Source organism: Bombina bombina, chromosome 9, assembly GCF_027579735.1.
Source record: "Bombina bombina isolate aBomBom1 chromosome 9, aBomBom1.pri, whole genome shotgun sequence".
Taxonomy (NCBI): Eukaryota; Metazoa; Chordata; class Amphibia; order Anura; family Bombinatoridae; genus Bombina; species Bombina bombina.
Genome location: NC_069507.1, coordinates 178,230,717 through 178,254,246, shown reverse-complemented (window position 1 = coordinate 178,254,246; position 23,530 = coordinate 178,230,717). Strand labels below are relative to the sequence as shown.

Sequence of the window (23,530 nt, the reverse complement as noted above, 5' to 3'; positions counted from 1 at the left end):
GACACACCTATGTTGGAGAAAGTTATATTAGTACAAAAATTTTAAAGGAACATTTTAAAGCAAAAATAAAATGATCTTAATTCATCAGAGTATGCAATTTACACAGAAGTCAAACACATAGGCAAAGACATGCTTAGGATCTGTAAGCAGTCAGTGAGCTATAATCAAATCCCAATTTTCTGCCAATACTCAGTCATGTCCTGCTACTCTTAAGGCTCTTTATCTATGTGCTTATTGCAGAGGTCAAAACATAGTGAGCTAGAGTAAGACAAAATTATATGTTCTAAATTAGAGCATGTATTTTTTTGTTGCAGCATTAAGCAAGTTTGGTTAAAGGGACATGAAACCAAAAAATTTTCTTTCATGATTCAGATAGAGAATACAATTCTAAACAACTTTCTTATTTACTTCTATTATCTAATTTGTTTCATTCTCTTGGTATCATTTGTTGAAGGAGCAGCAATGCACTACTGTTTTCTAACTGAACACATGGATGAGCCAATGACAATTAGTATATATATATGCAGCCACCAATCAGCAGCTAGAACCTAGGTTCTTTACTGCTCATGAGCTTGCCTACATAAACCTTTCAGCAAAGGATAACAAGAGAATGAAGCAAATTAAATAATAGAAGTAAATTGGAAAGTTGTTTAAAACTGTGCATGTACTGAACATCAATGCACTACTAGGAGCTAGCTCAATACATATCTGGTGAGCAAATGACAAGAGGCATATATGTGCATACACCAATCATCAGTTGTCAGTAGTGCATTGCTACACCTCAGCCTCCCTAGATATTCTTTTCAACAAAGAATTACAAGAGAATGAAGCAAATTAGATAACAGAAGTAAATTGGAAAGTTGTTTAAAATGGTATGTTCTGTCTGAATCATGAAAAAAAATAAAAAATCTGGGTTTCATACCCATTCAAGTAGCTACTAACATCAGAATGTTGTTCTGTTTTAACAGATATGTTAATATTCTACAGGTGGGTCTTTATTCCTACAAACTTTTCTACATAAAATGTATGTTTAATTAATACATTTTATTTGACAGCATTGGTTTTGAATCCAAAATCCTTAAAGGGACACTAAACCCATTTTTTTTCTTTCAGGATTCAGATAGAGCTTGACATTTTAAGCAACTTTCTAATTTACTCCTATTATCAATTTTTCTTCATTCTCTTGCCATCATTACTTGAAAAAGCAGGAATCAAAGCTTAGGAGCCGCCCAATTTTTGTTTCAGCACCTGGGCTGCACTTGATGATTGGTGGCTACATATATCCACCAATCAGCAAGCACTACCCAATGTGCTGAACCAAAAATAGGCCGGCTCCGAAGCTTAGATTGCTGCTTTTCAAATAAAGATACCAAGAGACTGAAGAAAAATTGATAAGAGTAAATAAGAAAGTTGCTTAAAATGTCAAGCTCTATCTGAATCATTAAAGAAAAAAAATGGGTTTAGTGTCCCTTTAAGTAAAATTGATAGTAGTACAATATAAAAAAAACAAATTGAAGAATTTATGTAAATAATATTTTTTTACATTGTTGGATCTGGTTTATGTAATTCACAGAACATCACACAAACTAATGCTAGTTTGAAGCTCAAAAGCTATAACAGCTGTTAACATATAGCGGTAGATTTATCAAAGGCTTTCGCCAACCTTTAAGCCCCTACGGCTGCAGATTTTCACAAGAGAACCTGCTCGCCGTATTTAACAAGCAGCAGTCATGAGACCATTGCTTTCCTAATCTTTCGCCACCTCTGAGATGGCGAAATTCAATCTCTACGGTCTAGTCTGACCGGGGAGATTGACAGCTCCTGCCCGCGCACAGCCAATCACGCGTGGGACTGAACGTGAGCACAAAATAGCACTCATGTGCAATGGTAAATTCCTTCGGGGAAATTCACCCGCCAGAGGCGAGCTGCGGCGGACAGGGGAGCGTATATGCGCCCCTGTGCGCCTCAACTTGATAAATCTAGCCCATAGTGTTAGAGCTGGCATTGCTGTCTGTACATTATCACAAACGTTTGCCAATGATACCTTTTGACTTCTTTTCTTCTGCATCATCATCTGGAATAATAAGACGGCCATCTGATGAGGTTTTGAAGTCGTGCTTTAGTTTTGCGTTCTTTAGGCCGGGTTTTGTGGCTGTGAAACAAAAACAACATCTCAGTATATTTCTATACCAGTTTCATAAATCAACTCTGGTTAGTAGAAGAATGTGAAAAATTACATAAATAGCGACAGCTAATCGTTGAGGCCCAACTGATAAATTTGTGTTTTAAAGGAATCACTGATCTGCTGTATTCTAGCTATTTAATGCTTTGGACTTACTCACCATGTCCTGTAAAGGGACATTTTTTATTATGCCATTAAAAAAGTGTCAAGTAAAATATTAAAAGAACACTAAAGTCAAAATGAATCTTAAAGAGACAGTTTACCCTAAAGTTTTCTCCCATTTAATTTGTTCCCAATGATCCATTGCTGGAGTACATAAAATGGTTTAGAAATAGCACCTTTTACTTTATGTCAGCATTTGAAATAGCTGATTTTGCTTGTGGTATCCCTACCTATACTGAAAGTATTTATATTTAAGTATAGGCAAAAGAAAAGCTGCGTTAACAGAGCTAGCTGAACAAATTACACTCCCAGTGGGTGGTAAAAAAAGATTAAGATGTTCTCTTCAACTACTGGGCTTTGGTATACAGAATATAAAGAAGCATGTTCACGTACACAAAGTGATTAATTAAATCTGATTTGCCTGCAAGCTCAATCCAATTTAATAGGTTGTGGTTTCAAAGAAAATCCCCCCCCAGCTATTTCATAAGCAAAGATAAACTAAATAAGCAATGTCTCACATGTTATACGCTGCAGCTGGTGTAACAAGTCATTTAAACACATTAAGGACACGGTCCCTTTAAACAAAAGCACAAAAACATGTGACTGGTGTCTGAGTAAGCTCATTTACTGCCTTTATTTACAATAATGTGTGTGCTATACTACTCTATGTAGAGTAAAACATTAATATGTAATGAGTCAGATACAGCATGCCATTTTTAAACACTTTCCAGGATCAAAATGTGCAAAATCTTTTTATATGCATATTTTCTGAGGCACCAGCTTATGCTGAGCATGTGCAGGAGTCCAAAGTGTGTGTGTGTGTGTGTGTGTGTGTGTGTGTATATATATATATATTATATATATATACACACATACATGAGTGTGTGATTCGCTGAGGTCTGTCACATGATACAGGGGATGGGAAAACTAAAGGAAATTTCAATATGTTGAAATATGTCAGAAAAAAAAAATCTACTGCTCATTTAAAATCCAGAATAAATGCTCTTTAATTGTCTTTTATATTATACACCATATTCTATTGTTCTAATCTTTTAATGAAGAAAGTTTCATCAAAGTCAAAGTGATCAACAAGGAAAGTAACAGGAAACACATTTGTGTACAACACACACTTCGGTCTCAACTGACCTCATATGGAAAACTAGTTTAATATATGGACAGGGACATAGACATGAACAAAATATTCATCATCTGTTTAAAGAAATACAGACAATACCTCATTGTTTAGATAAAAGAAGAAAATGTCCCTCTAAAATTGACACATTAGTTAAGTTACCAGAAAAGCCAAAAAACAATAAAATGACAGAATTCCGCTGGGGTAATCTTAGTGCCTGCAAGTGTCATAAAAAGGGACAGTTTACCTAAAATCTTTCTCCTCTTTATTTTGTTCTCCATGATCCATTTTAACTGAGTGTATGAAATTGTTTACAGGTAACTTATCTACCTTTATTTCAGCATAAGAAATATAGCCGATTTAGCCTGAGGTATCCCTACCTATACTGAAAACTGTTATACTTAAGCATAGGCTATTGAAAAGCTTTGTAGACACAGCTAGCAGAAGAAATTACACTCGCAGTAGGGTGTAGAGATAACATTTTAATTTTCCAAAGTATTGGCTTTGGTTTACAGATAGGTTCTAAGACAAGAAAGCATGTTTGTGTAAAAGTGATAAAACAAATATTTGATTTTACCTGCAAGCTCAATCTATTTTAATAGGTTGTGGGTTCAAAGCACAAGACTAGCTATTTCATATACACAAATAAAGCCATTTATCATACATGTTATACTGTGCAGCTGATATAACAAATCATTCTAAATACATTAAAGGAAAAACAAATTTTACTGTATACTGTCCCTTTAAACAAATTACAGGGTCTTACCTAGGACTCTCTGAGCTGCATTTGAATCCAGGAAGTTCAGGGGCTCATCTTCCTCGCCTTCCTTAAGCCATGCGTGACTTTTCCGCTTGGCTTGCTTCTTCTGCTGTTTAGTTTTCTTTACATCTTCTTCACTATCTTCATCATCGGTATCAGCTAGGATGTCATCGATACTAAAAACAAATTTAAAAGAAAACAAAAAAGGTCTGGACATTTGTATCATGGACTAAAATAGAGAATACAGATTTAGAAGTCCTTAATTACATTTTAAACTAAAAAGTTATTAAAGGGACAGTCTACTACATAATTGTTATTGTTTAAAAAGAAAGATAATCCCTTTATTACATATTCCCCAGTTTTGCATTTTAGCCAATTAGTGCTGTGTTGTGCCAACTCTTAAATAACTGCACGGGTGTGAGCACAATGTTATCTATATGGCTCACATTAACTAGCACTCTCCTGTTATGGAAAGCTAATAAAAAAGCATGTGATAAGAGGCTGTCTGAAATTTAGAGGTTTAAAGGTTATAAAGTATATTAATATAACCATGTTAGTTGTGCAAAGCTGGGGAATGGGTAGTAAGGGCATTGTCTATCTTTTTAAACAATAACAATTTTGGTGCTTACTGTCCCTTTAATGAAATAAAAATATATATCTGTAATAAAAAATAAGAAGAAAGAAAATCAAACAAGGAAGTGTCAGCAAGTAAAATAGAGATGTTACCTATCACCCTTAGGCTTTGTAATATCCTCGTCATCTTCAACTTCACCCTCATCTGCTGCTTGTTTCAGAGCCTTCTGTTTTTTGGTTCTGGACTCTGCCTTACGGATATTGATCAGGACCTTATGGTACTCCTCAGGTAGCATGTTTTTCACCACATCAAACCTAGGGATAGAGTAGAAAACAAGATTTTATACTCACTACCCAATCCCCTTCTTTACACGAGGGCCAGCGAATAAAGCAGGAGGTGATTCAAAACTAATATGTTAAAGGGATACTTTTCTCTTTCATGATTCAGATAGATCATGCAATTTTAAGCAACTTTTTAATTTACTCCAATTTTTTCTTAGTTTTTTTTATATCTTTATTTTAAAAGCAGGAATGCAAGCTAAGGAGCCAGCTCATTATTGGTACAGCACCTGGGTTATGTTTGCTTAATGGTGGCTTCATTCAGCCGCCAATCAACAAGTTATATCCAGTGTTCTGAACCCAAAATGGGCTTTCAATCCAGCTTTTTCAAATAAAGATACCAACAGAACAAAGAAAAATGAATAGGCGTAAATTAGAAAGCATCCCTTTAAGAATAGAGAAGAGAGACTTTAAAACAAATTTACACTGGAATCTCTCTTCATCTCACCTATTTCCAGCTTCCTCTAGTGTTTACATTTAAGGGAGGATCAGAGGTGAAGGGAAATGAAAGACAGACCAGAAATGCAAAGATATTGAGGTTCTTTATGTGCCGTCACTCAGAATGTGTTTTCTCCCAAGTTTATAGTGATGGCCCATGAAGCAGTTGGTGATTCACAACAGGTTTGTACAAAAGTATGAATCACCTGCTATGGATAGAAACTAACGTGTGCCTGCTAGATCAAATGATAAATGTTCTTCCAAAATCTGAAGGTCTGAGAAAAATAATAACAAAAACAAGGTGAGAAACCATGTAAAACAAGCACCCAAATAGGAACAAAATAAATGTGAGTGGATAACAAATAAAAAGGAGTACAATAACATTTTCTCCAGAAAATGCCTTAAAAAGTTAGGTCCTCCAGGAGGTAAAATTACCTAAAGATGGAACCAAAGAAGAGGCATAAAGAGTGAATTACTGTCAGGTAGACAGTTCAATGTTGGAAAACAAACCTCACCCCATATATGATGTGATGGGGATAATAAATTATAATTTATTTATTATTTTTTTGAAAAAGATGAGAAGTGAAGCTATATCAAAAACATAAAGCTGACCCTGTGAATCCATATAGTCTCAAAACACTCAAGGATACAGAGATCTCCAGTTAGAGAAGACATTGAAGCTGTCTACCCCATGTGTGCCAGTGTCTCGAGACATCACTCTAAAAATGCCCGGGAAGTAACAAAAAACCTCTGATATCTAATGGAGGCAACTGCAGTTGTTTTACCTCACTGCAATAGTACAATGTGGCCAGCTATTGGGTCTTGCCAATATAATAGCTCAACCAAAGTGCATGCCATCTGCATTAACAAAAATCCAACTAATGAACTTAGCTTGGAGGTCTAGTGCAAACTATATATTATGGCACCACTATACAAAGGATGCAAGGTTTTCTAGAGGAGCAAGTAGCTAATGGAAGCCAAGTTAAGATCCATCCCATTACTTCAAATGGGATAGAAAGAGCTGTCTTAGCAATGAGCTTAATGGTCCTCTGAATAACGTGAGCAAAAGTAGGCCAGAAAAAAAACAGCATGTGAACCAGAGGGAGAAATGTTTGCAAAAGGTGAAGAATTCCTGAATCTGGAAAAGTCAAATGGTAGTGGAAATAAACATATATGGCAATAGATAAGGAGGCAGAAAAAAGTTACACAGATGCCCTCATTGGTGTGGTGGCTAGTTTGCAAATCCAGGCAAAACATCAGGGGAAAAAAAAAAAGAGGAATGTGCTGGACATGAAAAGTTGCAAAAGGCAAAAAGGGAGTGGGAGTGAGAGACACACTTACAGAGACAGTGTCGTAAGGGCTGCACTGTCTTATGCCCATGGACAAAAGGACCCATGCCCATCCACCACCTGGGATATATGAGGTAGTTATAGTATTTGTACTTAAAAAGCATTATTCAGTAGTCTTAGATAAAGTATTCAACATGTGTTGATTGATAAGGCTGAAAATCTAGTTACATGTGTATTATATTCATTGTGACAATGCTGACTGTATTTTCTGACTGCAAATTATCTGTATTTACAGTGCCTAGAAGAGAGTCTGTAGAGACATCATGGGTTTTGTAACGTGGTATGGGCAAGGAACCAGTATGAAAACCTGCAAAGCCAGAATCTTTTGAGCATCCATATGAGATATATAGGGGGCACTTATTGGTATCTTGGGGACTGTAAACCTGGGTGCCAGGGCCTAATTTTAAGGCTCAAGTGGCTCCCTGGTGCCCTGGGTTTTGTGAGCCCTGTATTAAACACTAAAAACATTTCATACATCTCCCTCTAATTGTGGGTGCCACCATTTTGAAACTTAGGTTACACTGCAGGTATACAAAGGAGAGTTGCTGAAAATGTGCAAACATGTCCGCTCTGTAATGCAATGAAAGCTAGATTTGAACAAACAGAAGCACCTATTACTAAAGGGGGGCAGGGGATAACCTCAATACTCTGCTTTTAAAATGTATTCAGTATATAATGTCCCTTTTATTAAGTTCTACTATATCATCAAACTTACAAGAATAAAGTTAATAAATAACCACGCACGCATTAGGTTTCATCTTTTAGAATAACAGTATTTCCCAGTTACCAGCAAGATAAGTAGTTTCTCTTACCCAAACTTTCTTATTAACTTTGTGAAGATAGTTCTGAGCTTCATCCGGAAGTGTCGCCTCATATCACCGTTTATATTTCCTATTGATTCCACCTAAAAGAAGGGGAAAAAATAAAAAATAATAATAATAAAGAACTGTAAAATAAAAAAGCCCAAGATCCATTTGGAAATGTGATTGCAAACATTTTAGCTTTACTTTCATACAGGATGTGAATTTTGATGCCTTTGAATTCATGGCTATAAAAATACACATTCTACATGACAGCAATGATATACATTAAGATTTAACAGGTAGAGACTGACTCCAGATTGCGTAGTTTAGAAAACAAATATTTGTGGGGAAAAACAGGGTAAACATTTGTCAATAAAGATTGCAGGAACAAAAACAGACTCTTCATTGAGCTTTTTTGACAGTGAGACACTACTATTAGGCGCATCACCAATGCATATTTTGCTTACTCTGTACTAATCATGAGAATTAAAGGGGGAAAAGAAAATGTCTGTTGTAGGCCTTATTGGTTTCTATGGTATCTGCATTACTTAAATATATTCTTATTGTGACTAAAAGTATGATCCTGTGCCTTTAAAATGGTTTCTTTAATACCTTACAGGGCACATCAGTTGTTAAGGTGTTAAACATAACCAGTGCCACCATTAAATGAAATAATCTAGAACGGAGCATTATTTCAAAGGTGTATGATGTCTGACATGTTTAACAACTATTAATTAAGATTATGTCTAGTTTGCACTTTTTCATACTCTAATAGTCTTCTGCTGGTTTATCTCTATGATTAAGTGCCTGTGAGGCATAAAACGCATCAGGATGCAACGGCTGTCTCTGATTTTATGAAACTGAAATAAAAGCCAAGTTTTATTTTTGAAAGGTGCATTTTGTGCTGTTTTTTTTTTTTCAAATTGCCTGTGTTGTGTTTACGGCTTACTCGTCCGGTTTCTGGAGTGCACCCCTCACAGCTGTGTAAGGACGCTGTTATTACCCTTGAGTTTCCAGCTACACTCCGAGGATCAGTAAGGCTCTGCAGCAGCAATTTCCTTGTTCTGCTAACTTATTACCTTATCATGAAGAAAATCTTTTATACTACCTAAAGCCAATGTTATGGTGCAGGAAATATGTGTGCGTATAACACATGTGCAAATTTTAAAGTTATGTCTATTTCCACTTCACCTGTATCATGTGACAGGCATCAGCCAATCACAAATGCATATACATATATTCTGTAAATTCTTGCACATGCTCAGTAGAAGCTGGTGACTCAAGAAGTGTAAATCTAAAAAGACTGTGCACATTTTCTTAATGGAAGTAAATTGGAAAGTTGTTTAAAATTGCATGATCTATCTGAATCATTAAAGTTTAATTTTGACTAAAGTGTCCCTTTAAGACGGAAGCTATTTAATGATACTTAACTATTACTTTATCACCAACAGTGATGACATTGACACACCACATGTCTTTATCAACATGTGTTCTATTATTCTATTTTAATAGAAACAAGCATCCAACGAAAAACACAAGCACAAGAAATTAAAAATATTATATAATGGGAGGCTAGGACAGTGTTCTTCAACCCCAGACTTAAAGGGATATGAAACCCAAAAATGTTCTTTTGTGAATCAGACAATTTTAAAAAACTTTCCAGTTTACTTATATTATCTAATTTGCTTCATTCTCTTGTTAACTTTTGTTGAAGAAGCAGCAATGCATTACTGTGAGCTAGTTAACATATTGGGTGAGACAATAAGATGATGCATATATTTGCAGCCACCAATAAGCAGCTCTTGAGCCTAAGTATCCTATTCAACAAATGATAAAAGGAACAAAGAAAATTAGATACTAGAAGTAAACTGGAAGGTTGTTTAAAATCACATGCTCTATCTCAATCATGAAAGAAAAACATTTCGGTTTAATGTCCCTTTAAGGGCACACTAACAAAACAAATTTTCATGATATCTGAATTAGAGCACAAGAGAAAATCAGCTGATGGGTGAGTGCAGGTTAGTAACCATGGTTACTGATTAGCTAATTTCCACCTTTGCTCTAGTTCAGATATCATGTAAATCTGGGTTGTTAGAGTACCTGCTTATTGGTGGCTGCAAATATATGCATCATCTTATTGTCTCACCCAATATGTTAACTAGCTGAAGTTGAAAAACACTTGTCTGGGGGGGGGGGTAGTCATAGCCCAAGCTTCTCTGTAGTGGCAGTAAAATAGATATAAAAACGGTTACACGTATATTTGGCCTAGATACTTAAAGGGACAGTCTAGTCCAAAATAAACTTTCATGATTCAGATAGGGAATGTAATCTTAAACAACTTTCCAATTTACTTTTATCACCAATTTTGCTTTGTTCTCTTGGTATTCTTAGAGGAAAGCTAAACCTAGGAGGTTCATAAGCTAATTTCTTAGACATTGAAGGCCGCCTCTTATCTGAAGGCATTTACAGTTTATTACTACTAGAGGGTGTTAGTTCATGTGTGCCATATAGATACGACTATGCTAGTGCAGAGAGTTACCAAGGAGTCAGCACTAACTGGCTAAAATGCAAGTCTATCAAAAGAACTGAAATAAGGGGGCAGTTTGCAGAGGATTAGATACAAGGTAATCAAAGAGGTAAAAAAGTGTATTAAAGGGACATTAAACACTTGACTGCAAAAAATCATTTAAACTAACTTCTACTGAATAATAATAAAAAACCGAGTACAGCTCTTTATGCTGTAGCTTCAGCTTACACAAAACATTTCAAGAAAATTTTTTCTAATAGTATACATATCCAGGGCTTGATGCAGCTATGTATGCCGCCATATTTTACCAGCACAGGAGTCACATGACACGCTTTTCATACTGTATCTCCCTATAATGTACGCATAAAAAAAGCACAGCAGCAGCACTCAATATTATGCAGACAGAGCTTGTGCTGCAGTTTAGTTACTGAAATAAAACATTTTATTATTATGCTTTTCTATGTAAAAAAAAGCTTACTTTTCAAACATTACCACTCTGACATTCCTAAGTGTGCATGAATGCACGGCACTCAGCAGGGTTATAAATATAAATCTGACAAGCTCCGGTCTGGAGAGGGAGGGGCCGAGGGGGGAGAGAGAGCAGAGAGACTCCAGTCCATGGGAGAAAAGACTGAATAACTCATGCTGTAAATACTTTTTCCTGGAGATTTGTTCAATACAATTTTTAGTTTTATTTTCATACATCTACATTACAAATATACATATATTACTGTATATTTGTAATGTAGATGTATGAAAATAAAATATTGTATTGAACAAATCTCCAGGAAAAAGTATTTGCCTCATGAGTTATTCAGTCTTTTCTCCCACGGACTGGAGTCTCTCTGCCCTCTCTCCCCCCTCGGCCCCTCCCTCTCCAGACCGGAGACCGGAGCTTGTCAGATTTACATTTATAACCCTGCCGAGTGCCGTGCATTCACAGTGCACACTTAGGAATGTCAGAGTGGTAATGTTTGAAAAGTAAGCTTTTTTTTTTATACATAGAAAAGCATAATAATAAAATGTTTTATTTCAGTAACTAAACTGCAGCACAAGCTCTGTCTGCATAATATTGAGTGCTGCTGCTGCTGTGTTTCCTATATGCATGCATACATTATAAGGAGATATGAAGTGCGTGCCATGTGACTCTGCATTGAGTCACATGACTGTTGTGCCCCAGTGTAACGTGCGTTCTAATATGGCACCTTACATGGGACAATCAAGCACCTTATTAGCATTCATCTACAAATCAATTATTTTCAACACTTTGGTAGTGGTTACTTGATTTGAATTCATAAGAAAACATTCTTTTTAATTATTTTTATCAGGTGTTAAGTGTCCCTTTAATATAACAGTGTTGGTTATGCAAAACTAGGGAATGGGTAAAAAAAATTGATCATCTTAAAACAATAAAAAATGTTGTGTAGACTGTCCCTTTAAAAAGAGTATCGCAAATAGGAGATAACAGAACACTAAGATACAAAAAAGGTTTCCTATGCTCACTAAACCGAATTGTTCCTTCTATAGAAAACAAAGTATTCATTTCAACCAGGTTTAGCAAAGACAGCTCTATCTTACAAAGGCAAATTTCTCAATGTTTTTACAGTTACAAGTTATGTTTCTTACCATTAATTGCAGATGTTTGGAAAGGACCTTCATGTCCATAATGAAGAGGATAACTTTAATGAAGCCCAGCCCTGCTTTCACAATTTCTCGTGTTCTGGCGGTCAATAGAAGGCAGACATTTTCCAGCAGCGGCTCAATCACTTCCACGCCCATTTGATCTGGTAAAATAAAAATTAATATTAAGCGGCCATGGAATTAAAGGGACACAAGCAATATTTTCTATTGAATGTTAAGGGACATTTAAAAAAATCTCTTTCATGATGCAGATAGAACATACAATTTAAAAAAAACTTTCCTATTTATTTTCATTATCAAACTTGTTTAATTTTCTTGGTAAAGGTTTTTAAGGAGCAGCAATGCATCATTGAGAGCTAGCTGAATACATTAGGTGAGCCAATAAAAAGAAGCCACCAATAAACAGCTAGCTCCCAGTAGTGCATTGCTGCTTCTAAGCCTACCTAGGTATGCTTTTCAGCAAAGGACACCATGAGAACCAGACAAAATACGTAAACTGGGAAATTGTTTAGAAACTGGAAACTCTATTTGAATCATGAAAGAAAAATTGTGTGTTTCATTCCACATTACTCAATATTGTCTTATCTGACAAACGCAGAACTGCTCTGAGCCCCTAAATATGCAGCCAGTAAAGACCCCCAATAAAGGATTAATCCACAGAAATGCTCTTCCGGATGTTAGTGGAAACTAGCTTTGGCGCTGTAAAAAAATCAGTATTTGTTTTTTTTCCAAAAAGTATCTTCTCTTTATAAAAATGCCAGGTTTTACATTCGGTTACACTTTTTATTATACCGTTTATATTGCTGCTCGCCTGCTACATTTTTCCATGAGAATGTACAAGTAATCATTCGCTTCTCAAGACTAGGGGAAATAAAAATCACATTCAACAAATGGCTTTTCACAATAAAGAGTAATGTTTTTGCTAATAACCTGGCTGCATCCACCCCATAAAGGGGATTGCGGTGTTTAACCCCTCAATGACTACGTATGCTGGGGTTAAAACAGTACTTGGAAGCAAAAAGCGTGAAATATTGTATAACTAGTTTGCATATATTACCCAGAGTTCCCTGATGCATTGCTAACAGTGTATACAGAGCACTCTGGGGAAAAGCAAGTGGGGATACTAGTCTAGATTTGCTAATTTCCTATAAAATAATTATATGTCCCTTGCTAGTAAAGAAACGTGAAAACAAATCTATGGTTGAAGATGTTAATTTTGAACTTGAATATTCTGGATGAAAATACAAAAACAAAGTCATGCAAGTTATAAAATTATCGGATTTTATAGATTTCTGCCTTCATTTCCAAAGCATTACCTCATATGATCTAATTGTATTAGTAAGTAAATAAACCCTTTGAATTATTAAAGGGATGCTGAACCCAATTTTTTTCTTTCATAAGCAACTTTCTCATTTTCTCCTATTATCAATTGTTCTTCGTTCTCTTGCTATCTTTATTTGAAAAAGAAGACATCCAAGCTAAGAAGCCAGACAATTTTTGGTTCAGGCCCTGGACAGCACTTTATTGGTGGGTGAATTTATCCACCAATCAGCAAAGACAACCCAGGTTGTTCACAAAAAAATGGACCGGCATCTAAACTTACATTCTTGCTTTTCAAACAAAGATACCAAGAGAATGAAGAAAATTTGATAATAGGAGTAAATACGAAAGTTGCTTAAAATTGCATGCTCTATCTGAATCACGAAAGAAAAAATCTGGGTTCAGTGTCCCTTTAAGAGGCAGTTATTTAGATTAGCATTTATTTCAAAGAAAACAGAATTTATGCTTACCTGATAAATTACTTTCTCCAACGGTGTGTCCGGTCCACGGCGTCATCCATTACTTGTGGGATATTCTCCTCCCCTACAGGGAAAGGCAAGGAGAGCACACAGCAGAGCTGTCCATATAGCTCCCCCTCTAGCTCCGCCCCCAGTCATTCGACCGACGGTTAGGAGAAAAAGGAGAAACTATAGGGTGCCGTGGTGACTGTAGTGTATAAAGATAAAAAAAATTTCAACCTGATTAGGAAAACCAGGGCGGGCCGTGGACCGGACACACCGTTGGAGAAAGTAATTTATCAGGTAAGCATAAATTCTGTTTTCTCCAACATTGGTGTGTCCGGTCCACGGCGTCATCCATTACTTGTGGGAACCAATACCAAAGCTTTAGGACACGGATGAAGGGAGGGAGCAAATCAGGTTACCTAAATGGAAGGCACCACGGCTTGCAAAACCTTTCTCCCAAAAATAGCCTCCGAAGAAGCATAAGTATCAAATTTGTAGAATTTGGCAAAAGTGTGCAGAGAATACCAAGTCGCTGCCTTACATATCTGATCAACAGAAGCCTCGTTCTTGTAGGCCCATGTGGAAGCCACAGCCCTAGTAGAGTGAGCTGTGATTCGGTCAGGAGGCTGTCGTCCGGCAGTCTCATAAGCCAAGCGGATAATGCTTTTTAGCCAGAAAGAGAGAGAGGTAGCAGTAGCTTTTTGATCTCTCCTCTTACCAGAGTAAACGACAAACAAAGATGAGGTTTGTCTAAAATCTTTTGTTGCTTCTAAATAGAACTTTAAAGCACGAACAACATCTAAATTGTGTAATAAACGTTCCTTCTTTGAAACTGGTTTCGGACACAGAGAAGGAACAACTATTTCCTGGTTAATATTCTTGTTGGAAACAACTTTTGGAAGAAAACCAGGCTTAGTACGCAAAACAACCTTATCTGAATGGAAAACCAGATAGGGTGGATTACACTGCAAAGCAGATAATTCAGAAACTCTTCTAGCAGAAGAAATAGCACCCAAAAACAGTACTTTCCAAGATAATAACTTAATATTTATGGAATGTAAAGGTTCAAACGGAACCCCTTGAAGAACTGAAAGAACTAAATTTAGACTCCAAGGAGGAGTCATGGTTCTGTAAACAGGCTTGATTCTAACCAAAGCCTAAACAAAAGCTTGTACATCTGGCACAGCTGCCAGTCGTTTGTGTAACAAGACAGATAAAGCAGAAATCTGTCCCTTTAGAGAACTAGCGGACAACCCTTTATCCAAACCTTCTTGGAGAAAGGAGAGAATCCTTGGAATTTTTATTTTACTCCAGGAGAATCCCTTGGATTCACACCAACAGATATATTTACGCCATATTTTATGGTAAATCTTTCTAGTCACAGGTTTTCTGGCTTGGACCAGAGTATCTGTCACAGAATTCGAAAACCCACGTTTGGATAAAATCAAGCGTTCAATTTCCAAGCAGTCAGCTGCAGAGAAACTAGATTTGGATGTTCGAATGGACCTTGTACTAGAAGATCCTGTCTCAAAGGTAGCTTCCATGGTGGAGCCGATGACATATTCACCAGGTCTGCATACCAAGTCCTGCGTGGCCACGCAGGAGCTATCAGAATCACCGAGGCCTTTTCCTGTTTGATCCTGGCTATGAGCCTGGGAAGGAGAGGAAACGGTGGAAACACATACGCTAGGTTGAACGACCAAGGCGCCACTAATGCATCCACTAGAATCGCCTTGGGATCCCTGGATCTGGACCCGTAACAAGGAATCTTGAAGTTCTGACGGGACGCCATTAGATCCATGTCTGGAATGCCCCATAATTGGGTTAACTGAGCAAAGACCTCCGGGTGGAGTTCCTACTCCCCCGGATGGAAAGTCTGACGACTCAAATAGTCCGCCTCCCAGTTGTCTACTCCTGGGATGTGAATAGCAGATAGATGGCAGGAGTGATTCTCTGCCCATTGGATTATCTTGGTTACTTCCTTCATCGCTAGGGAACTCTTTGTTCCCCCCTGATGATTGATGTACGCAACAGTCGTTATGTTGTCCGACTGAAATCTTATGAACCTGGCTTTCGCTAGCTGAGGTCAAGCCAGGAGCGCATTGAATATTGCTCTTAGTTCCAAAATGTTTATCGGGAGAAGCGACTCTTCCCGAGACCATAGGCCCTGAGCTTTCAGGGAGTCCCAGACCGCGCCCCACCCCAAGAGGCTGGCGTCGGTCGTGACAATGACCCACTCCGGTCTGCGGAAACTCATTCCCTGAGACAGGTGATCCTGGGTCAACCACCAGAGAAGTGAGTCCCTGGTTACCTGGTCTACTTGAATTTGGGGAGACAAGTCTGTATAGTCCCCATTCCACTGATTGAGCATGCACAGCTGTAATGGTCTTAGATGAATTCGAGCAAAAGGAACCACGTCCATTGCTGCGACCATTAGTCCTATTACTTCCATGCACCGAGCTATGGAGGGTTGAGGAATAGAATGAAGAACTTGACAAGCGTTTAGAAGCTTTAACTTTCTGACTTCTGTCAGGAAGATCTTCATTTCCATTGAATCTATTATTGTTCCCAGAAATGGAACCCTTGTGGACGGTGACAGTGAACTCTTTTCTATGTTCACCTTCCACCCGTGAGATCTGAGAAAAGCCAACACAATGTCTGTGTGGGCCCTCGCTTTGGAAAGAAATGACGCTTGGATTAGGATGTCGTCTAGATAAGGTGCTACAGCGATGCCCCTCGGCCTTAGGACCGCTAGAAGGGACCCTAGCACCTTTGAGAAAATTCTGGGAGCGGTGGCTAAACCGAATGGAAGAGCCACGTGAAGGATGGAACTCTGAGGAAATTGTTTAATATCTTTAAATCCAGGATTGGCCTGAAAGTTCCCTCTTTTTTGGGAACCACAAACAGGTTTGAGTAAAAACCTAGACCTTGTTCCCCGGAGGGGACTGGGTTTATCACTCCCATCTTTGATAGGTCTCTTACACAATGTAAGAATGCCTGTTTCTTTATCTGGTCTGAAGATAAGTGAGACAGGTGGAATATTCCCTTTGGAGGAAGTCCCTTGAACTCTAGCAGGTATCCCTTGGAGACTATTTCTAGTACCCAGGGATCCGGAACATCTCTTGCCCAAGCCTGAGCGAAGAGAGATAGTCTGCCCCCTACCAGATCCGGTCCCGGATCGGGGGCTACCCCTTCATGCTGTCTTGGTAGCAGCAGCAGGTTTCTTGGTCTGTTTACCCTTGTTCCAGCCTTGCATGGGCTTCCAAGCGGGTTTGGGCTGGGCCGCGTTACCTTCTTGTCTAGCGGCAGTGGAGTTATTAGCCGGTCCGTTCCTGAAATTGTGAAAGGAACGAAAATTAGACTTGTCCTTAGCCTTAAAAGGCCTATCCTGTGGGAGGGCATGGCCCTTACCCCCAGTGATGTCTGAAATAATTTCCTTCAATTCCGGCCCAAAAAGGGTCTTACCCTTGAAAGGAATATTAAGTAACTTAGTCTTGGACGACACATCTGCCGACCAGGATTTTAGCCAAAGCGCCCTCCGCGCTACTATAGCAAAACCTGAGTTTTTCGCCGCCAATTTCGTTATTTGAAAAGCGGCATCCAATATAAAGGAATTAGCTAACTTTAATGCGTGAATTCTGTCCATGACTTCTTCATAGGAAGTCTCTTTCTGGAGCGACCTTTCTAGTTCCTCGAACCAAAAGGACGCCGCTGAAGTGACAGTAATAACACACGTAGCTGGTTGAAGGATGAACCCTTGTTGAACAAAAATCTTTTTTAAGCAATCCTTCCAATTTTTATCCATAGGATCTTTGAAAGCGCAACTGTCCTCTATAGGAATAGTTGTGCGCTTCGCTAGTGTTGAAACAGCTCCCTCAACCTTCGGGACCGTCTGCCATGCGTCCCTTCTAGGGTCTACTATGGGAAACATTTTCTTAAATATAGGAGGTGGGGCAAAGGGTACACCTGGCTTCTCCCACTCCTTATCCACTATGCTCGCTACCCTCTTGGGTATTGGAAAGCGTCTTCGTGCACTGGGACCTCTAAAAATTTGTCCAATTTGCACAACTTCTCTGGTACTACTACAGAATCACAGTCATCCAGAGTAGCTAATACCTCCTTAAGCAAAGCGCGGAGATGTTCTAGCTTAAATTTAAATGCTACTATATCAGGTTCTGCCTGTTGAGAAATTTTTCCTGAGTCTGAAATTTCACCCTCAGACAGCCCTTCCCTCACAGCCAATTCCGATTGATGTGAGGGTAAAATAGATAAGGCATCGTCAGCGTCTGATTGTTCATCCTTTTTTTATCTGTATTTAAAACTGAACAATCACGCTTTCTCTGAAATGCTGGCAGTTTGGATAAAAGATTTGCTATAGAATTATCCACTACTGCTGTTAATTGTTGCATAGACATAAGCACTGGCGCGCTAGGTGTCGCCTGCGCGGGCAAAGCTGGTGTAGACACAGAAGGAGAGGATGTAGAATTATCCTCACTACCTTCATTAGATAAATTATCTTGGGCAACATTATGAAATGTAACAGAGCTGTCCTTATTTTGTTTGGACGCTATGGCACAATTATCACAAACACTCAAAGGGGGAACACATTTGTCTCTACACACACAGAACATAGGTTATCTGATGGCATAGACATGTTAAACAGATTTAGGCCTAGATTTAGAGTTCGGCGGTAAAAGGGCTGTTAACGCTCCGCGGGTTTTTTTCTGGCCGCACCATAAATTTAACTCTGGTATCGAGAGTTCAAACAAATGCTGCGTTAGGCTCCAAAAAAGGAGCGTAGAGCATTTTTACCGCAAATGCAACTCTCGATACCAGAGCTGCTTACGGACGCGGCCGGCATCAAAAACGTGCTCGTGCACGATTCTCCCATAGGAAACAATGGGGCTGTTTGAGCTGAAAAAAAACCTAACACCTGCAAAAAAGCAGCGTTCAGCTCCTAACGCAGCCCCATTGTTTCCTATGGGGAAACACTTCCTACGTCTGCACCTAACACTCTAACATGTACCCCGAGTCTAAACACCCCTAACCTTACACTTATTAACCCCTAATCTGCCGCCCCCGCTATCGCCGACCCCTGCATATTATTATTAACCCCTAATCTGCCGCTCCGTAAAACGCCGCCACCTACGTTATCCCTATGTACCCCTAATCTGCTGCCCTAACATCGCCGACCCCTATATTATATTTATTAACCCCTAATCTGCCCCCCACAACGTCGCCGACACCTGCCTACACTTATTAACCCCTAATCTGCCGAGCGGACCTGAGCGCTACTATAATAAAGTTATTAACCCCTAATCCGCCTCACTAACCCTATCATAAATAGTATTAACCCCTAATCTGCCCTCCCTAACATCGCCGACACCTACCTTCAATTATTAACCCCTAAACTTCCGATCGGAGCTCACCGCTATTCTAATAAATGGATTAACCCCTAAAGCTAAGTCTAACCCTAACACTAACACCCCCCTAAGTTAAATATAATTTTTATCTAACGAAATAAATTAACTCTTATTAAATAACTTATTCCTATTTAAAGCTAAATACTTACCTGTAAAATAAATCCTAATATAGCTACAATATAAATTATAATTATATTGTAGCTATTTTAGGATTAATATTTATTTTACAGGCAACTTTGTAATTATTTTAACCAGGTACAATAGCTATTAAATAGTTAAGAACTATTTAATAGTTACCTAGTTAAAATAATAACAAATTTACCTGTAAAATAAATCCTAACCTAAGTTATAATTAAACCTAACACTACCCTATCAATAAAATAATTAAATAAACTACCTACAATTACCTACAATTAACCTAACACTACACTATCAATAAATTAATTAAACACAATTGCTACAAATAAATACAATTAAATAAACTAGCTAAAGTACAAAAAATAAAAAAGAACTAAGTTACAGAAAATAAAAAAATATTTACAAACATAAGAAAAATATTACCACAATTTTAAACTAATTACACCTACTCTAAGCCCCCTAATAAAATAACAAAGCCCCCCAAAATAAAAAATTCCCTACCCTATTCTAAATTAAAAAAGTTACAAGCTCTTTTACCTTACCAGCCCTGAACAGGGCCCTTTGCGGGGCATGCCCCAAGAATTTCAGCTCTTTTGCCTGTAAAAGAATAAATACAATACCCCCCCCCCCCCAACATTACAACCCACCACCCACATACCCCTAATCTAACCCAAACCCCCCTTAAATAAACCTAACACTAAGCCCCTGAAGATCTTCCTACCTTGTCTTCACCATCCAGGTATCACCGATCCGTCCTGGCTCCAAGATCTTCATCCAACCCAAGCGGGGGTTGGCGATCCATAATCCGGTGCTCCAAAGTCTTCCTCCTATCCGGCAAGAAGAGGACATCCGGACCGGCAAACATCTTCTCCAAGCGGAATCTTCGATCTTCTTCCATCCGGTGCGGAGCGGGTCCATCTTGAAGCAGGCGACGCGGATCCATCCTCTTCTTCCGATGTCTCCCGACTAATGACGGTTCCTTTAAGGGACGTCATCCAAGATGGCGTCCCTCGAATTCCGATTGGCTGATAGGATTCTATCAGCCAATCGGAATTAAGGTAGGAATTTTCTGATTGGCTGATGGAATCAGCCAATCAGAATCAAGTTCAATCCGATTGGCCGATCCCATCAGCCAATCAGATTGAGCTCGCATTCTATTGGCTGATCGGAACAGCCAATAGAATGCGAGCTCAATCTGATTGGCTGATTGGATCAGCCAATCGGATTGAACTTGATTCTGATTGGCTGATTCCATCAGCCAATCAGAAAATTCCTACCTTAATTCCGATTGGCTGATAGAATCCTATCAGCCAATCGGAATTCAAGGGACGCCATCTTGGATGACGTCCCTTAAAGGAACCGTCATTAGTCGGGAGACATCGGAAGAAGAGGATGGATCCGCGTCGCCTGCTTCAAGATGGACCCGCTCCGCACCGGATGGAAGAAGATCGAAGATGCCGCTTGGAGAAGATGTTTGCCGGTCCGGATGTCCTCTTCTTGCCGGATAGGAGGAAGACTTTGGAGCACCGGATTATGGATCGCCAACCCCCGCTTGGGTTGGATGAAGATCTTGGAGCCAGGACGGATCGGTGATACCTGGATGGTGAAGACAAGGTAGGAAGATCTTCAGGGGCTTAGTGTTAGGTTTATTTAAGGGGGGTTTGGGTTAGATTAGGGGTATGTGGGTGGTGGGTTGTAATGTTGGGGGGGGGGGGGGTATTGTATTTATTCTTTTACAGGCAAAAGAGCTGAAATTCTTGGGGCATGCCCCGCAAAGGGCCCTGTTCAGGGCTGGTAAGGTAAAAGAGCTTGTAACTTTTTTAATTTAGAATAGGGTAGGGAATTTTTTATTTTGGGGGGCTTTGTTATTTTATTAGGGGGCTTAGAGTAGGTGTAATTAGTTTAAAATTGTGGTAATATTTTTCTTATGTTTGTAAATATTTTTTTATTTTCTGTAACTTAGCTCTTTTTTTATTTTTTGTACTTTAGCTAGTTTATTTAATTGTATTTATTTGTAGCAATTGTGTTTAATTTATTTATTGATAGTGTAGTGTTAGGTTAATTGTAGGTAATTGTAGGTAGTTTATTTAATTATTTTATTGATAGGGTAGTGTTAGGTTTAATTATAACTTAGGTTAGGATTTATTTTACAGGTAAATTTGTTATTATTTTAACTAGGTAACTATTAAATAGTTCTTAACTATTTAATAGCTATTGTACCTGGTTAAAATAATTACAAAGTTGCCTGTAAAATAAATATTAATCCTAAAATAGCTATAATATAATTATAATTTATATTGTAGCTATATTAGGATTTATTTTACAGGTAAGTATTTAGCTTTAAATAGGAATAAGTTATTTAATAAGAGTTAATTTATTTCGTTAGATAAAAATTATATTTAACTTAGGGGGGTGTTAGTGTTAGGGTTAGACTTAGCTTTAGGGGTTAATCCATTTATTAGAATAGCGGTGAGCTCCGATCGGAAGTTTAGGGGTTAATAATTGAAGGTAGGTGTCGGCGATGTTAGGGAGGGCAGATTAGGGGTTAATACTATTTATGATAGGGTTAGTGAGGCGGATTAGGGGTTAATAACTTTATTATAGTAGCGCTCAGGTCCGCTCGGCAGATTAGGGGTTAATAAGTGTAGGCAGGTGTCGGCGACGTTGAGGGGGGCAGATTAGGGGTTAATAAATATAATATAGGGGTCGGCGGTGTTAGGGGCAGCAGATTAGGGGTACATAGGGATAACGTAGGTGGCGGCGATTTGCGGTCGGAAGATTAGGGGTTAATTATTGTAAGTAGCTGGCGGCGACGTTGTGGGGGGCAGGTTAGAGGTTAATAAATGTAATACAGGGGTCGGCGGGGTTAGGGGCAGCAGATTAGGGGTACATAAATATAACGTAGGTGGCGGTCGGCAGATTAGGGGTTAAAAATTTTAATCGAGTGGCGGCGGTGTGGGGGGACCTCGGTTTAGGGGTACATAGGTAGTTTATGGGTGTTAGTGTACTTTAGGGTACAGTAGTTAAGAGCTTTATAAACCGGCGTTAGCCAGAAAGCTCTTAACTCCTGCTATTTTCAGGAGGCTGGAATCTTGTCGTTAGAGCTCTAACGCTCACTGCAGAAACGACTCTAAATACCGGCGTTAGAAAGATCCCATTGAAAAGATAGGATACGCAAATGGCGTAGGGGGATCTGCGGTATGGAAGAGTCGCGGCTGAAAAGTGAGCGTTAGACCCTTTAATCACTGACTCCAAATACCAGCGGGCGCCCAAAACCAGCGTTAGGAGCCTCTAACGCTGGTTTTGACGGCTACCGCCGAACTCTAAATCTAGGCCTTAGGCAGGCAAACAATGCAATAAAAACGATTTTAAACAAAAACGTTACTGTCTCTTTAAATAATAACATTACACACTTTATTTCTGAATGTTCAAAAAACTATGAAGGCAATATCCGATTTTTATGAAATTTGGACCCCAGTGTCTTAATGCTTAGAAAGTATTGCACAGCAAATATGGAGACTCTAGCTCTTAAAACAAGCAAACCAGAGCTAATTGTTGGATTTAACCGTTTTTATACACTACAATCCCTGCTACAGTATTGCTGCAGCATTTTACCTTCCTTAGGGGTCAATCATCCACAGAAATAAACCTTCTGGAGTCACTTTCTGAGTCACAGGACCCTCTCACATGAAAACTGCATGCACTGCCTTGAAATAAACTGCACAGCTGAGGCTTCCTCCCTCAGCACACTAGAGTGAAGGGGCCTTCCTGACTAGATTTAGGTGTCTAAAACATGCCAGATCAATAAAAAACGTCCCCAAGTGTATATGAGCTTATAAAACAGTTCAAATGCCATGATATTGTAATAAAAACCAATCGATTTTGCCCCTAACAGTGTCTACCAGCATAAAAATCAAAAAGGGGAAGCCTGTTATCTTTTTTGCTGAGGTGAAAGAAAAATGGCTTACCATTTTCCCTGAGGGGAAAAATTACTGTCATCTAGCATTAGCCTGTGTTGTTAGAAGGAGACTAGTCATACCTGAAGCAGATGAGTCTGCAAACTGTTACCCCCAACTGAAGTTCTCTTGTTTCAACAGTCCTGCGTGGTAACAGCAATGGATTCTAGTTACTTGTGCTAAAATCATATTCCTCTTAACAGAAATCTTCATCACTTTTCTGTTGTAGAGTAAATAGTACAAGCCAGCACTATTTTAAAATAACAAACTCTTGATAGAAGATATAAAAAACTACAACTAACACCACAAACTCCTCACCATCC

The 23,530-nt window shown here is 38.7% G+C and overlaps 1 protein-coding gene across 1 annotated transcript in view; it reads right to left on the bottom strand.

Annotated features, from left to right (window-relative positions):
- Positions 1-2,052: 2,052 nt before the first annotated feature.
- LOC128640482 (RRP12-like protein) overlaps positions 2,053-23,530 on the bottom strand; it is a gene marked incomplete at its 3' end in the record, with an annotated part of 160,986 nt that continues 139,508 nt past the window's right edge. Inside the window, 5 exon segments of the mRNA XM_053692960.1 lie at positions 2,053-2,152; positions 4,243-4,412; positions 4,963-5,124; positions 7,748-7,839; positions 11,892-12,049. Of these exon segments, the coding sequence (XP_053548935.1) occupies positions 2,053-2,152; positions 4,243-4,412; positions 4,963-5,124; positions 7,748-7,839; positions 11,892-12,049 (682 nt within the window).